Source organism: Gopherus flavomarginatus, chromosome 2 (genome assembly GCF_025201925.1).
Source record: "Gopherus flavomarginatus isolate rGopFla2 chromosome 2, rGopFla2.mat.asm, whole genome shotgun sequence".
Classification (NCBI taxonomy): Eukaryota; Metazoa; Chordata; order Testudines; family Testudinidae; genus Gopherus; species Gopherus flavomarginatus.
Genome location: NC_066618.1, coordinates 248,725,232 through 248,741,660, shown reverse-complemented (window position 1 = coordinate 248,741,660; position 16,429 = coordinate 248,725,232). Strand labels below are relative to the sequence as shown.

General features: G+C 40.7%; 1 protein-coding gene across 8 annotated transcripts; it reads left to right on the top strand.

The window, feature by feature from the left end:
• The first annotated feature begins 579 nt into the window (after positions 1-579).
• On the top strand, positions 580-15,589 carry IMPA1 (inositol monophosphatase 1). 8 transcript variants are annotated; one of them, XM_050941286.1, is made up of 10 exons: positions 580-710; positions 1,496-1,558; positions 2,996-3,080; positions 4,287-4,420; positions 5,280-5,384; positions 6,300-6,345; positions 6,478-6,586; positions 7,371-7,479; positions 11,757-11,908; positions 13,476-15,589. In XM_050941286.1, exons 3-10 carry the CDS (start codon positions 3,018-3,020, stop codon positions 13,592-13,594), a joined length of 837 nt encoding a protein of 278 aa, XP_050797243.1. In that variant the 5' UTR covers positions 580-710; positions 1,496-1,558; positions 2,996-3,017; the 3' UTR covers positions 13,595-15,589. The 8 variants fall into 8 exon arrangements, with proteins under 8 accessions (XP_050797243.1, XP_050797241.1, XP_050797237.1 ...); XM_050941284.1 differs by lacking the exon at positions 1,496-1,558 and having other exon boundaries at positions 2,999-3,080; XM_050941280.1 differs by lacking the exon at positions 1,496-1,558.
• Positions 15,590-16,429: the final 840 nt, after the last annotated feature.

Here is a 16,429-nt window from a genome sequence, read left to right as displayed (position 1 = left end):
ACTTCGCCCGCCCAGACGCCTGCTGGGGAGCGGGGTTGGGGCATAGGGGCTGGCCCCACTCCTGCTGGATTGGGGTGTGGGGGCTTGCCCCACTCCCTGGCAGGAGTGCTGGGTGAGCAGAGCAGGGTAACCCCCCATGCCTCACCCCTCTTCCCTGGCAGGAGCGCAGGGGCCCCACTTGCTCTGGGCCTGGCTCCATTTGGGGAAGTGGAGTACAAATCTGGGGATTGGTCCTGCTTTGAGCAGGGGGTTGGACTAGACCTCCTGAGGTCCCTTCCAACCCTGATAGTCTATCCTAAGAGGCGAGGCCCGCGGTGAAGGAGCACAGCAGTGAGGCTCCGCTGGGCAACAGGGAACAGCGACAGAGCGCGCTGGATAAATGCCCCTGCAACAGCCCCAACACTAACGTTACAGGGAGACCTGGACTAACCTCCCCTCGGCCTCCGTCACAGAGGTCACCCCAAAGGATGCGAGGCGAAGAGGCGGGAAGGACGCCTATTGGCTGGGTGGTGTAGCCTCGCGCAGGCGCAGAGGGGCAGCCGGGCAGCCAGAACGGAAAGGAAATCGGGCAGAGGGGAGGGAAGGGTTAATACTTAGTGCGGGTGTCGCCGAAGGCTTCTGCTTGCGCATGCGCACTAGTTCGGGATGGTTCTGCGAGGGTCACTGACTCACCGGCAGCACTGACGAGGACCCGGCGCGGGCTGTGTGAGGTAATTGGGGGAGGCTCCCCGACTGCCGCGGCCGGGTCGTTGTCAGCCGGCGCAGGACCCGGCCCAGCCGCGCCGCCGCAGGTCCCCGCTAGCGACCGACCGAGCCCGTCGCGCGGGGAGGCGGGTAGGGGTGCTGGGGCCCGAGCGCAGGCGCGGTCCGGTTGAGGTTAAACTAGCGGGGCGGGTAACGGGCCGGGCGGGGGCTGCGGCGCGCCGGGGTTGTTCCGTAGCCAGACCCAGCCGGCACTCGGGGTTTGAAACCCTTCGGGCTGCTGCCATCGGGAGTGCGGCACCGCGATCCGGGGTGACTCCGGAGTGGACTGAAGTAAATCGGAAGAGAGCGTTCCCATTGCACAACAAGTGCCCACGCCGGGACTTGTGCCGGGCTCGTTATTCCAGAACAGCTGTTTTGGTCAATGTGCATTTGTAGGCAAGTCCTCGCTCCCAGTAACACACGCACCCCTCTAGTGTCTCCCCAGATACCCCCTCCAGCTGCACCCTGCCCGCCCCCGCCCGTTCCTCTTTTGGGGAACCTGAAATATGGCAACTTCACGCATCATCGTCATAGATCTTTACTGGCTATGTAACTTTATTCTGCCTAATGCCGTTCCTACTAAATCCGGTAGTCTAACATGATTGTTTTTACATTTCTACAGCTATCGTTATTATAAGTGCTGTGATATTTAACGATGTTGACAGCATGCTCTTAATTCAACAGACCCTTCTGCCATGGAAAGAATACTTTGTATTGCATTGCTTTTTAGCAATCCCTTTCTCATTTTCAGGAGCAGTATTGATGCAGTGCAGTGGTGGATCTGTCAAGTTTAAAGAACTGTTCTCCAGAATAGGTTTTGGAGTACTAGGACTCTACTTTCTGTTTTAAATAATCCCTGGAAATACCAGAGGTTCCTGCAGTTCACATAATATAGGGGGTCATAAGATTAATTTTAATGACATAAAATTAGTGTATCTAAAAATACTGTCTAGTACATTGTATAGTACACTGCTTGTGCAAACTTACCTAAATTATAATATTGATTATGTGTTTTCATACTGGTGCAGACTATCTTGAGGATGTAAAAGCATCTGTGTACTAAAATAACTGCAATAATCTGTAAATTTTTCTGTGTGGAATTTTTGAGGTGTCTGAGAGTGAAGTGTATCTCCAAAATAGGCCAGTTGCTTGTTTTGCACTCTGGTTTTAAAATGTCTGAAGCAATTTAACCCAAAGTTGCCTTAAAAATCGGCAGTTTTTCATCCAAAGCAGGTTATAGTGAAAATTTTAACAATTTGAACTGAGCATTCGACATTGTCTAAAAACATGGTCTACATAACACCACTATGGCCTTGATCCTGCAAAGCCATATATTAGTGCTTAAGTTTACACCTGGTGAGTACTGCCATCAAAGTCGCTGACTGCCCACCGTATGTAAAGTTAAGCACGCATGTATGTCTTTCCAGTTTCAGGGTCTGTGCTTAATAACGTCTTGGATTTAATCTTGCCCGCTTGTTTTTAAAAGTATAGAAAAATAATAATGATATGAACTTTAAATTACCCGACAATACATGAACAACACAAAGCTTTAGTGTTTTTATGAATTAACCCCTGTATTGTGGCAAGGGAACAGGCAAGCTTTCATTGTCTAGCATTTTCATATGAGCATAAATTCCAGCAGAGAGGGGATGCTGAAGTCAGAAACAGGGAAAGTAGTGAGCTGTTGGTCAACAATTTTTGAGGATTTGTAAAACTTTCTATATATTGTAAAAGCTTTATCTGGCACGTTGGGGGAATGGCGGGTGCTGGTTGGTCAAAAATTCCGGTTAACTATGAGTTATGCTTACCAATGGAAGGAGGGAGTTTGGATGTGGGAGAATGCTCAGGGGTTGGGGTTGGAGTGCAGAAGAGGTTTCGGGGTGCCAGATCCAGGTGATGCTCACCTCAGGTGTTCCCCCGCAAGTGGCAACATGTCCCTATGCGGAGGTGCGGCCAGGCGGCTCCGTGCACTGCCTCTACCCACAGGTGCCACCCTCACAGCTCCCACTGGCCATGGTTCCTGGCCAGTGGGAGCTGCGAAGCCAGCGCATGGGGTGGGGGCAGCACATGGAGCCCCCGCAGCCATTCCTCTGCCTGGGAGCAGCAGGGACAACCAGACCTCTGGCAACCCCATTGAAGATTTGTATTGGGAGATATCAGAAATGCCTATTTCTAGAGCTTTCCGGTTGATGAAGCGCCAGATGACACAGCTTTTACTCTATTAAGTATTTGTGTTAACAAATCTACCCAGTAGGTACTGTATCTAGGATAAGATGGCTGATCCTTGGCAACAATGCATGGATTATGCAGTTACTTTAGCAAGAAAGGCTGGAGAGGTATGTAAATTTACTTACAAATTACTGTCTGTTTCTAGAGAAACTCATGTATGTCTTATAGGGGAATTTTACTTTTGGGTTTGCCCACATATTCCACCACTATATTTTGTCCTAAAAAAACCAAAAACATTAGCGTAATCTTCTAAAGCAAAATGGCATTATGTTTGAAACAGGAAGGTATCCTGTTCTCAACTGGGCTAATTTAGGAAAAAATCTGTGCAACTCCTCAGGCTGATACTGAGCAATGATTTGTGGTTTATCCTTTCTCCTTGTTGCACAAATGCCTTTGGTACCTTAAATTTGGTTAAAAGAGTTTCCCTTTAAGTTCCCTTGCTGCTGTAGCAGGCAACATCTCAGTTGTCTCTCATACCACTGTCTTTTTGTCTGAACAGTTTTGTAATGTACTTCAGTATGCATGGCTACCGGCAGCATTTTCTCTGAGTGGTTTTTCAACAGTCCTGTGTCTCTTCTCACAGGAAGCCTGCTTCCACTATGGTGCCTCTCTAGCCCTTGGGCAGACAACTTTCCTTCTTCTTCCCTCCTCCCGCTTTCATTGAGGCTCTCTCTCTTGCCAGGAAACAGTTCCTGCTCTCTCACTATAGGTGGTTTGCCCCTCTGACTGTGGTCTAACATGGCCAGAGAGCAAGAAAAAAAGCTAGCAGATCTCTGAGGAGCCATGGGGTAGGGTGGATGACCAGGTCTCCATTTCCTGCCTCTGCTTCTATACAGTAGTCTCTTACAGTGCATGCAGGCAAGGGCATATACCAGCCACACAGTCTTCAGAATCACAGAATATTGAAGTCCTTCAACTGCCTCAGTAAACGTTCCCTCAAACAAAGGTTCATCTCATTTCATTAGAAGTCCTCAATAGGATTTTCTTGGCTGGGAGGCAGAGATTCAGTCACATGTGCATGGCCTTGCCTGGAAATAACTTACCTAGGTGCAGCATTTAGTGTTTCGTTACAACTTTGTAGCATTGTTAATGCTAAAATATTGTAAGAGTAAGAAATTTTAAAACAGCTCCTAAGAAACAGATGTTCCATCCTTAAATGAGATTACTTGCAGTACATAAAGTTAAGCATATGTGTAAATTAGGATCAGATTATTACAGTCAGAAAAGAATAATGATGTGTTGGACTTTCCTGGAAGCCAGAATAATTAGTATTTTCCTGAAGTTTCTTATAAACAGAATGATATTCCTTACAGGTAGTCCGGGAAGCACTGAAAGAGGAAATATCCATTATGGTTAAAAGCTCGCCAGCAGATCTAGTGACAGTCACTGATCAGAAAGTGGAAAAAATGATTATTTCTTCTATAAAAGAAAAATATCCTTCTCACAGGTAAAACTTCTGTTGATATTTTAATTGCTACTCATGGGAGAAGAGGAAATGGTGGATGAAGGGATAAAGTATGGAGTCTCTTTTTTTTTTCTCAAGGAAATTTAATATGAGATTGCCGGGAAGTTAAGGAAGAACTTCATAACTTCAGGTGTTAAATATTTAAGTGACACTTACTATAAGGTCCATCAAAGTACTTCTGACTTTCTACTTCTACCTGACAGTGTGTAGTCATAGTATACTTTGTCACAGGAAAAGGCCTTCTGGTCATACATGACCAAGAGTTGCACATATTCTCTAAAGAGTTTTTAATTATATCCCAGTTCTTCAGAAATGAATGGGAATTTCATATATTTTGCTTAATTGACGATCCTCCCCAAGGCAGCCTCCCAGTTGACTTATTACTTATGTTTAGTACAGTTTACATAAAACAATTTTGCCAAAATTCCCTGTTGTCCTTTAGTTTCTTACATCCTTATGTGGTACTATGACCTCATGATACTGGACATATGGAAAAATGGTAAACCAGAATTCTCTAATAAGAAGAGAAACTTCAATGTTATGTCTAAAATAATGCGAAATTTTGTAAACTAATATTAAAGGAAATAAACATTTTTACTGTCTCTACCATTGTGCCCCCTTATCTCTAGTACCACAAATATCATTCCTCAACAGGTAGCCCTCCAGTTTGCTTAGATACCAATTGCAATTTAGCTGTTTTCAGATAAATTTCACAATAATTGCTGTTTAATTTTAAGGTTACATCTGGTTTTCTTTTAAGAATGATAAACATCACCCACTGCAAAGTTAAATTCTAGCCTCTTTAACTATTTATGTTTTAAATATATTTTGCCTACTCTAGTTTCATTGGAGAAGAATCTGTTGCAGCTGGAGAAGGCAGTACCTTGACAGATAATCCCACGTGGATTATTGACCCTATCGATGGAACTACTAACTTTGTACACAGGTATATCTGTTTATTTTGTCCATGATTACTACTTAAATTGGGCAACATTTAGACTAGAATTTTTTTTTGCTGTTTTCTCTGGAACCATTTAAGTAACCATGTTTAATAGTGTTTTCAATTGTGTTCATTGCATCTCTTTATATAGATCTTGAATTTCTTGCTTATATTTGATTAGAAACAGCCAGGCAAGTATTACCAGAGTAGCAGTACTTCTGCAAGTCCTATAATGCTCCCAAATAGAATTCTTTCCAGCTGTAACCAACAGTTGGCATGCCTTGAGAGACTAGCATTATGTAGTATAATTAGTAGAGAGTTAGAAGAAAACAGCCATTTTGCTGCAAATATCAACCTGAAAGTTTGAAAGCAAAGGATGTAGTATTAACAAATAAACCCTATGTCAGAGGTAGGCAACCTTTGGCACGTGTGCCAAAGACGTCACGTAAGCTGATTTTCAGAGGCACTCACTGGTGGTCCTGGCCACCAGTCCGGGGGCACTCTGCATTTTAATTTAATTTTAAATGAAGCTTCTTAAACATTTTTAAAACCTTATTTACTTTACATACAACAATAGTTTAGTTATATATTATAGACTAACAGAAAGAGACCTACTAAAAATGTTAAAATGTATTACTGGCACGTGAAACCTTAAATTAGAGTGAATAAATGGAGACTCGGCACACCACTTCTGAAAGGTTGCCGACCCTTGCCCTATGTAATTACAGTTGGCATTGCTGAGCCTGTTTGGTGGTGAAGGGCAGTAGCTGAAAAATTCAGAAGACACCCTGGATAGCTTACACCTTCCATATTTCCTCTGTTATTACATGGATGGAGTACAACTAGGACTTTAAAAAATGTATAGTAACAAAAGAAACATAATATCTCAATTATAAATTAGTAAAATATTTTGTTTTGAAGGTTTCCATTTGTGGCGGTTTCGATTGGCTTTGTTGTCAACAAAAAGGTATATTTGTTTTATTACTTAACATCCAACAGAGAAATAAAATTAAATTCATAACATATTATTAATCACCACTCTCTTTATTTAAAACTGGCATTTCCACACTAATGGAAAATAAACCTTTCTTCCTTGCAGATTGAATTTGGAGTTGTATACAGTTGTGTGGAAGACAAAATGTACACTGGCAGGAAAGGAAAAGGTGCATTTTGCAACGGTCAGAAGCTTCGAGTATCAGGACAAGAAGGTGAGTTGAACTGATTAGCTTATTTTGGGAAGGGGATGGGGATGAGGATGGAAATTCTTACGTTTATTTTTTCCAAAATTATAATTATTAGAAACCATTGATGTATAATGTCTCCTTTTCTCATAGCTGTTCCTCACTCCATCCCTGCACAAATGTACACTTATTTGCCCATAGAGAGTAAGCCCTTTGAGGAAGGATCCCATATTTTGTTTTCTTTGAAGCACATAACATGCTTGTGAATGTTATAAAATAAAAATGAAATTTAGAAATTTGGAAGTTTTATCGCCTATATTTGTTAAACTGGTCTGTTTAGAAACAGTGACAAATCTACCAAAAATTTAGTCTTATCTCTGCCCTGAACCTGCAAAACATTTAAATGTAGGCCTAACTTTAGTTGCACCACTGTTCACCTGTTTCTCAGTTTACATGAAGTTAATTCCATGTTTAAATACTTGGCTGCATCAAGACCTTAACGATTTGAAAAATGTTGTGATTCTTACCAAGAATCACAATTTGCGACATAAGTAACCCCAGTGAACGCATACACAAAGTGAGACTGGATAGTGCTGCCTTTTTTTTTTTTTTTTGGCTAAGTTTTTCTTCCTGTTAGTGTCTAGCCAAAAGTAGTTACTTCTATGCTATATTGAATATAAAGTGAACATGTGAGATGAATGTTTATTACAATGAGCATTCAGTGAAAGTGCATGATATACTTAAATGCTTAAATATTGTCCTTATGTAAGTCAAACTGTTGGGAAAAAAAATTCTCTTTTTCCCTTCCCAGATATTACAAAATCACTTTTAGTAACAGAAATGGGATCTAACCGTGAACCAGCGACTTTAAAGATAGTTCTTTCTAACATGGAAAGGCTTCTCAGTATTCCTGTTCATGGGTAAGGTATTTTTTAATTTGTTTTTCATCCTCTGCTTGAAGCTTGCATCAAACATGATTTTTAGGAAGGAAAATGGCAGTCAAACTCAGCTTTCTTTGCTGTAATTTTTTTTTTTTTAAAAGGGATGATACAATTTAAATCAAGCTGTCTTGTGGCTTTTACCAAGAAACTGTACATAAGAGACAAGATTTACACAACATTGTTGTTTATCCTGATGAGAGAGAGGCATGGACATAGTTTGACATCTATATTTGGAGGGGGAAGGCAGCTCCAGTCAGTCCAGTGGGATTGTGCGTAGACAGGGAGCCATTTCAGATTAGGTGATTACAGGGGCTAGTTAAGCACATGTATATTCTTACTTTGTTACTACTCTTGAATACAACAGTTGAAACAATTGTAGAAGAATCTAGATTATTTTCTATCATTTAAGCTACTTACTTTTTTGCAGTTCACCAAGCTTGGAATAGATAATTTAACTTTTGGAAACACCCTACGAGGGCAAGGCCGTATGATTTTATACTGCACCTACCTGGGGCTCTAGATGTGTTACCCTAATACAAATAATAATAGACTAGAAACTGAGTTTAAACAGGAGTGAAACTGACATTTTCACGTCATTTTCACTTCAGTTTAAAGTCAGCTTACTTTCCAGAGGCTCTTAAACACAACACTACAATGATTGAGTTGCAGTTCTCACAGGAGAATATATTTAACCCAAACACTGAGAAAATTCCATATTTTAAAGTTGAGGAAAAAAGGTCTTGTTTATTATTTAGAGTTTGTGTATGTGCGTGCATATGTGTATATATTTTGTTTGTTTGTTTTTTGAAGTACCATTCTGTGTTTGTGCCTCAGTTCCCATTGCTGTAAAATGGGAATAATAATACTTGCCTGAATGCCATATGAAATTTAAAGGATTAGATTGATATCTGTGGAGCAGGAACTGAGGGGTCTTATGACAAAGGTTTTGTATGATGCCTAGCACAATCGGGGACTCCTACTGATTTAAGGTCTTTGGGCGCTACTGTAACATTAGTCAGCATTTGAGATACCCATTGGTGGTAGCTGAAGGGAATTTACATGGTGGGTTGGATGTCGGCGGAGTACATGCCGATCTCTGGATTGGCTAGAAGCACAGCTTTCATCCCCCATGAGCTCAGCACCTACTGGCAGAATTTGCAGCACAGCATGGACACATACATGTCCTTGAAGCTGCAACCACTAGTGGACTTGACAGCACTGGACCAGTAGGGTCTGTTCCTGGCCTCTTCCCATGGAGAGGAGAGGTTAATCCCTGCTTCTCTGAGGGCAAACTGACTCCAAGACCCACTTAGCTGCTCCTAGCCCCCCAGCCTTCTACAGCTCCCCCTCTCTCAGAATCCTTGCACTAGGGACTGTTCCCTCTCAGCTGCTCCTCCCTCAAGACACAGCCCTATGCCCTCTCCTCTCCCTTCCCCCGAAGATTGACTCCACTTTCCTTGCTCCCCCCAGGCTCCAACACCCGCACCACTAAGGGCCCTGTGCTTTGTTTCCTTCCCACTGCCACGATGGGGGGACCCTGTGCTCACCCACCACCACCACTGCTCTCCCCAACCCATCTCCACCATGGGGTGTACTATGCTGTCCCCCACACCACTAGGGACCCTGTGCTCCCCCTCCTTGCCTGCCCCACCCTCAGAGGCCTGCTCACTGCCCTGCTACTATTGGTTCAGAGGATTGTCATTCCATATAGTCTCAGCTGCTGATTGGTGGAGGGGGACGGGATGGGTGAGCTAGTGCGGCAGAGGAGGAAACTGACGGGTGAATCCCCAGCTCCTGGAGGAAGTGACCTGACTGCACGGTGCTGCAGCGAAGAGCTCTTCCTGTGGCTGGGGTGTGCACCGCGAGCAGACCTGTGGCACAAAACTCAGGGGTGAGCAGGAGCCCCATCCCTCTAAACGGTGGAAACAGTGGCCCTGTGTGGAGGAGGGCAAATTATGCACCTGCCTGATCTTGCAGTTTCGGGGGGACAACCCTCCCCCGCCCCACACCTCCCCAAATTATGCCCCTGGAGTGAGGTACTAAACTTAGTAATCTCAGCTATTCTTACAGATCCTCGTGGCTTTGTTTAAACCCAAGGCCTTGAATGAAAAAAACATGAATAGGAATTTACCTTGGAAAACCTTCTTAATTGATTATTATTTAGAAAGTAGGATATATAGTACAAAACTATGCCAATCAAAACAGCATTGCGGATTTAAAGACTTTGGTATATGGTTTACACTAAACGTTAGTTTCTCTGATCTAAAAAGTATCATTTTATACTGGATTCTAAAAACTAAGTCTTTTATTTTTTTTTCTGAAATCATGTCTCTGTACCAGAAGGTAGAAAACATTTGAAAAAGTCATGTGAAATCATAGAAACTAGATACAAGGATGATTTATCAGGTTCTCTAGGTTCCCCTTCTCTGATGTAACTAGAGAAAAATCAGGAGGTAAAAAACTAACTTTTACGTAGAGCTTTTCAGATTTATTTTTTCCTGCGGACAAAAAAAATTCAGCCATGGACTGTGGGTTTTTCTTTTTGGTTTTTGGTCAAAAAAAATTTCCACAAAAATTCCACAAGCCAGTTTTCCACAGCCAATTTTTTTTTTTTTTTATCATAAACACAGTTTCAGTGACAGGTTTCAGAGTAGCAGTCGTATTAGTCTGTATCCACAAAAAGAACAGGAGTACTTGTGGCATCTTAGAAACTAACAAATTTATTTAAGCATAAGTTTTTGTGGGCTACAACTCAGCCCACGAAAGTTGCTAAAATAAATTTGTTAGTCTCTAAGGTGCCACAAGTACTCCTGTTCTTTTTACAGTTTCAATGGATACTTTTTGACCAGTAAAAATCTGGCTTAAAGGGTCCAGTCATGCACAGTGCCGTAGCCCAGGTGGGGCGAGCAGGGCAGCCATGCAGGGCACAAACAGTGGAGGCAGAAAAATGATGATGAAAAATGGTAGGGGTGCAAATATGCTTGCTCATCCAGGGCACTAAAATGCCTAGTTACAGTTCTGGTCATGCAACTTTTATTTACACAAGTACTCTTACTGAGTTTAGTGGGAATATTTACATGAGTAAGGATTGCAGGATTGGGCCCAGAGTACTGACCAGGAACTATCCTTTCTTCCAGGATTCTTAGGCTCCTTTCTGATTCCTTGAGCACATATGCCATTCATACTTCCACAAAGATTTTTGATATCATGAAACAAGGTATCATCTGTCTGCACTTGAATACAGATCTTAGGTTTTCTGTGAAATGATAAGTTAAATTACCTTTGCTCAGGGCACAGTCGGCTCTATGAGCTCAGATCAAGTGTGAGTAGTCTTTTGGCTTATCCAAGGCCGTGATCAAGTGTCTTGATGTTTTTGGTCTTTTAGCCTCAAGATGAAAACCTTGTCTGTGTCTCTGGGATCTTGAAGTCAAAACATTTTCTGTTCAATTTTGAATCTTCACTTTGAAGTTCTAAGCTGCCAGCTATATGCCGTTTGTAAATCAAGGGTCACAAAGGATTAAGCTCTTGCCGTGACTTGAGCTTTATATAACAATTCAATCTATATTTGATTGATAACTGTCTGATATATGAAAATATGTGATATCTGACAAGTTCACTAAAAGGTAATTGTACAACTTGTTCAGGGGCAATAATGCTCATAAGAGTACTGTGAATATGAAACAGAAAAGAATATTGAAAATGTCCTCTTTATAGTTGATTTACATTGCATAGTTGTTTTTTAGTGAGAATTACATTGACGTATTTGCAAAAGTCAAGAAAGCTTCTTATTGACTCAATTGTGAAAGCTAAGTAACGTTTCCAATCAGACAACAATTTAAATTGCGCACTAATTAGCACTCACAAAGCAAAGTGGACTATCCATTATTTCAAAGGTGGATATTTTTAATAATGTTTATCTTGAGTTATTTAAACATACCTCATGTTTTCGCCTTCAAAGCAATTTTGAAAGTGTTTTAAAGGAAACTACTTAATTACTCTTTCTTTTTAACACTAGTTAACTGAAATCTGAGAATGAATGCATGCACACTTGTTTGCAATTAAGATAAAAAATAAGCAGGAGAAAACAGGAATGAATATATACTGGATTATTTCTCACAAATAATATGCTTTCACAATAGCCTTAGTTTCCTTCTTTGCTTTATTCACGCTGGCTGGTATACACTGTCTGATTAGTTTTAATATTTTGATGTTCCTGTAAACTATTGTCAGTTAATGAATCTCTGTATCTGTTTTAGGATTAGAGCTGTTGGTACAGCAGCGGTAAACATGTGCCTTGTGGCAACTGGTGGAGCCGATGCATATTATGAGATGGGCATTCATTGCTGGGATATGGCAGGAGCTGGAATTATCATTACTGAAGCAGGTGGAGTGCTGCTGGATGTATCAGGTAAATGAAGGGAACCTTCAGGAAGGTGGTGGGCTTTTTGTTCTTTTGTTTTTGGTTTTTTTGGGTAATGTGGATACTTTTGAAACTGAGGTATGGAGAATACTGGAGTGTATGGGTGTTCTCTTGCTCTTTTTTATCAACCACCTGGCAAACCATAATGAGGACCCATATCAGTAAGATTTTCAGCCATTCTATCATCTGGGTGGTTCTTAAGTCTATTAAACAGTGTTTCCATCAAATTAATGCACAGTTATAGTTGTCACTTGTTTTATCCTTTAGTTCACTTAGCAGAAGTTCTTGCTTACTAGCATTGAGTCTCTTGCAGTAGAATCATTCCCTGTTAGGATATGAAAGTAAATAATAAGTCTGAATTCTTCTCCCAGGTATTAATGTTAGGTACCAGCTGAACTCAATGAGACTTGTGCATGCTTATCCAGGGACAGAACTTGATCTGAACTGATTACATTGGCTAAATACACCTCTGCCCCAGTATAACGCTGTCCTAGAGAGCCAAAAAAATCTTACTGCATTATAGGTGGAAGTGCGTTATTGAATTGCTTTGGTCTGCCGGAGGGCACAGCCATGCCGTTTTCCCCCCCCCCCCCCCCCCCCCCCCCCCACCCCCCCCCCCCCCCCCCCCCCGGAGCGCTGCTTTACTGCATTATATCCGAATTTGTGTTATATCGGGTCACATTATATTGGGGTAGAGGTGTACTTACAATTTTTCTGTGCCAGTAACTTTTTAATTCTGCCAAAGTGAAATGGTGCTATACATTCAACCACAAAGACAGTAAAACCCTTCCATGTTTGGGTAGGTGATGGCAAAAAGAGGCTTCAAAGAAAGTGAAGAATGTCTAGACCCACACTAAGGGATAGAAGAGCTCCAACCCACCTCCATGGTCATGGTGGTCCCTATTTCTGATGGCCATTCCTGTGAAGTGCAAGGGTCAATTTCTAGTTTTACCTCAATGATAGGGTCAAATTGGGGGCATGCAGGATTTACACCAGCCAAAGGGCTGAAGTCTCCCCAGTGAAACATCTCTTAGCCACTCTGTGGGTTGCTTGGAGGATCCTTCCTAATTTCCTTCAGCATACAGCTTTATTGTTCTGTCTTTTCCCTGATTCATTTCTCACCAAATCCTTTACAGTTCCTCCAAACTAATAATCAAATGTATGTGGTTTCTAAGTGAAACATGTTAAATGTCTGCTGCTTCCCTTATGCAACCATTAATATAACACATTTCTAGTATTGTTAGGGGGTGCTCAGTATAAGCCAAGTAGAGTTAGGACCCCATCTCCTTTGATAACATTTCCCAAGGTTGGGTAGCATGGAGAATTTGGTTGCTATATACATGAATGAGCCACTGGATCGTGTTTTACATTGACAGTGTTGAGAATTTGATTTTACACATTGTAATATATATATATTTTTTATATTTGGATCTGTTAACACATTTTCTGCTAGACTAAGTATTGCATTTTGATAGTTGATCTTATGGCTTATTTTTTTCAAGATTAAAATTCTTCTAAGACTACGAGCCAATTACGTTGTTGACTTTGTTTCTAGGAGGACCATTTGATTTGATGTCACGAAGAATAATTGCTGCAAGTAGTCGAGCCATAGGAGAGAGAATAGCCAAAGAGCTTCAGATAATCCCCCTACAAAGGGACGATGCCACAAACTGAATACCACAACTACACTTAAGTGTGGTAATACTAAGTTTGTCAACAGTTGTCACATACTCTGGGAATTTAGAAAATAACTTCCTACGTAAGGTCACATGTTGCACTTAAATGAATAGTAATATACTTCTACTGAATATAACTTATTACAAATTGATTTCTAAATAGAGTTTTGAAATCAGACCCATTTGAAACTGTTATAGAACTGGTTCTAACAAAGTTTGCAGTTTGTGTAAATAAAACATCAGTTTTATATTTCCTATATAGTATTGTAGCTGCTTAAATGAGTTCAAGGAAAAAAGGACACAATCCCATAAAAGTAATATTTAAAATTTATATAGCACACTGGAAGAGAGCAACTAATGCTCTAAGTCATATGTTACAAAGAGAAAGTTGATTGCTCCTAGTTCCAATTTTCTCATGGTTTCCCCCAGTGTGATCAAGGTTGATTGTTGCTTATGAGATTTTCATCTGAAGCCTCTAAATTCTTACAGTGCTATCAGTCTGTCTGGAAGTTCTCACTGGTGAAGGAAATGTAGAAGTAGATCACATGATCCCAGACCTCCCTTTGGAGACAGTCACATTTAGCTTTAGGCACACTTCGGGACACTTGTATATTATCACTGTGGAAGAGTGATTCAACAGTGATTTCAGTTGCTATCACAGGGAAGGTTTAGAGAAATATCTAAAAGACGACACATTTATTTTTTAGACTTATGTGCCCTTTACTTCTATAGACATAATTGACTGCTGTTCCTAAAAAATAAGATGTAATGTGGAAGAAGAAAGCTCTGTACGCACCTCCTGTCATGCCTTCAGGCAAAAGTCTGAGAAATGAAGTGGGTTTTATGCTAAATAGTTAAAAGCAAGACCATAAGCTGAATGGGTCCTTTGGTTTCAGTTGATGCTGCCACTTGCATATTCTCTATTTGATGTGTGTGTAGCTCCCATTAATTATTTAGGGGATTTACTCATACATTTCCAGGGGAGAATCTACTTCAATGTCTAAATACAATTTGAAATCCAAAAGATTCTCATAACTCATTAACTCACCTCCCAAAAAACCAAGCCTCCCCACCCATTTTAATTAAAATTAAGCCAGTAGTCCAGATTTTCATCTTAATTATTATTTGATAGTTATGACAGTAATGACCAGTCAGGATCAGGGTTCTGTTGTGCTACATACTGTATAAGTACATATGAGGGCATAGGTCGAGCCCTAAAATTTACAGTTAAAGAAATTACAGTATTTTAAATCTTAATGCTAATTTTTCAAAGCCTTAGGGTTAGTTGTTCTTTGCAGTCTGAGTTATTTTTAGAATTATGTTGATATCAGTGGGTACATTGAACAGTTACTGTACCTTTTAGAGTAAAATTTGGTCAGTTTGGGGACCAATTAATAACTAGGGCCAAAAATTTCAGAAGTGTCCTCTAATTTTGGATGTCTAATTGAGACACCCCAAGTTATGATCACTTTTGAAAATATGTGGTTCTTTTTTATTTCTTAGTGTGGAAAAAGGTGTGTTGTATCTTAAAATACAAGCACCAGCAGGTATCTTTACATTTCCTTGGAACTTGTACCAGTTATGTTTTGCTAGTTTTATGGAAATGTTTAATTAGAAATGCCAGTGCCATGCCAACTTTAAACAATTAGCCCTAGTGAGAAAAAGAATTGCATGATAATTCAGGGGCTAAGCAGAAGGAACTCATTAGAGTTTCATTTCCTGGGGGCCCTGTAGGGAAAAAAAATAATCAAAACCTTTTGAACTTCACCACAGCTTCATTGTTTTTAAATCTAAGATATGAATGTGATGTCTTAGCAGGTCTGCCCAACATATTATCTCTCTGGGTTTTTGTGAGGAATATGAGTTTGAGTGTGAAATATGAACTGTGCAGAAGATCTGATGTTAAACTGATTTGTTTTGTAAAATGGAAATGTATAAACTAGTACTTGATGTGAGAAATGTATGCAATAATAAAAGAAAAAAGATTGTGGTATTAGTGGATCATCTGAAAAGGTTCTGTACATATTTGGTTTGTTAGATATTTTCTTTCTGTCTTTCAAAATGCCAAAGGCGTTTAGATCATATTACAGACAAAATTGTTGCTGGCCAATTTTGATTAATATTAAAACTCTTTTTAATTATTAAAAAAATAAAAAGTCAAACTAGCAAACTTTGTATTCTGAAAAAAAAACAATGAGGACTCCTTGTGGCACCTGATGAAGTGGGTTATAGCCCACAAAAGCTTATACCCAAATAAGTTTGTCTCTAAGGTGCCACAAGGTTTCCTCATTGTTTTTGCTGATACAGACTAACACGTCTACCCCTCTGAAATTTGTATTCTGATTATACCTTTAAAACTTACATGGCTGCCGTGTGTGTGTGTGTGTGAGTGAGTGAGTCTGCCTACTTAACAATCTATCACATATTTACAAGAAATAGCAACTACCAGATTTGTGATTCCATTTCCTCACTCTTAGTTAGAAGGAATACCATTCTGTTCCCTCACTCCCTGTCCAAATGTCCCAGTTGCAGACATAGACTTTCAGTTAGGACTGCGTGACTACTTCTTCTTGCAAATAGTTACATCTGACCATGGGTGGGTTCCTACACAGTTGATCAGTTAAGCATAATACCAATCAAAATCATGTTGTACAGCCCGTGCTTTTTTATTGGGTAACAATTTCACTGTGGAGAACAGTAAGGCAAGTGAAGCATCCCTTACACTAGGGTTTCCCATGCCAAATGTGATCCTGGGTGGGGAATAAGACTTCCTCTCTCACAGCTGGGCGAGAGGAAGGGAAAACCAAAATACAACAGCAACACTGAGGTGTAG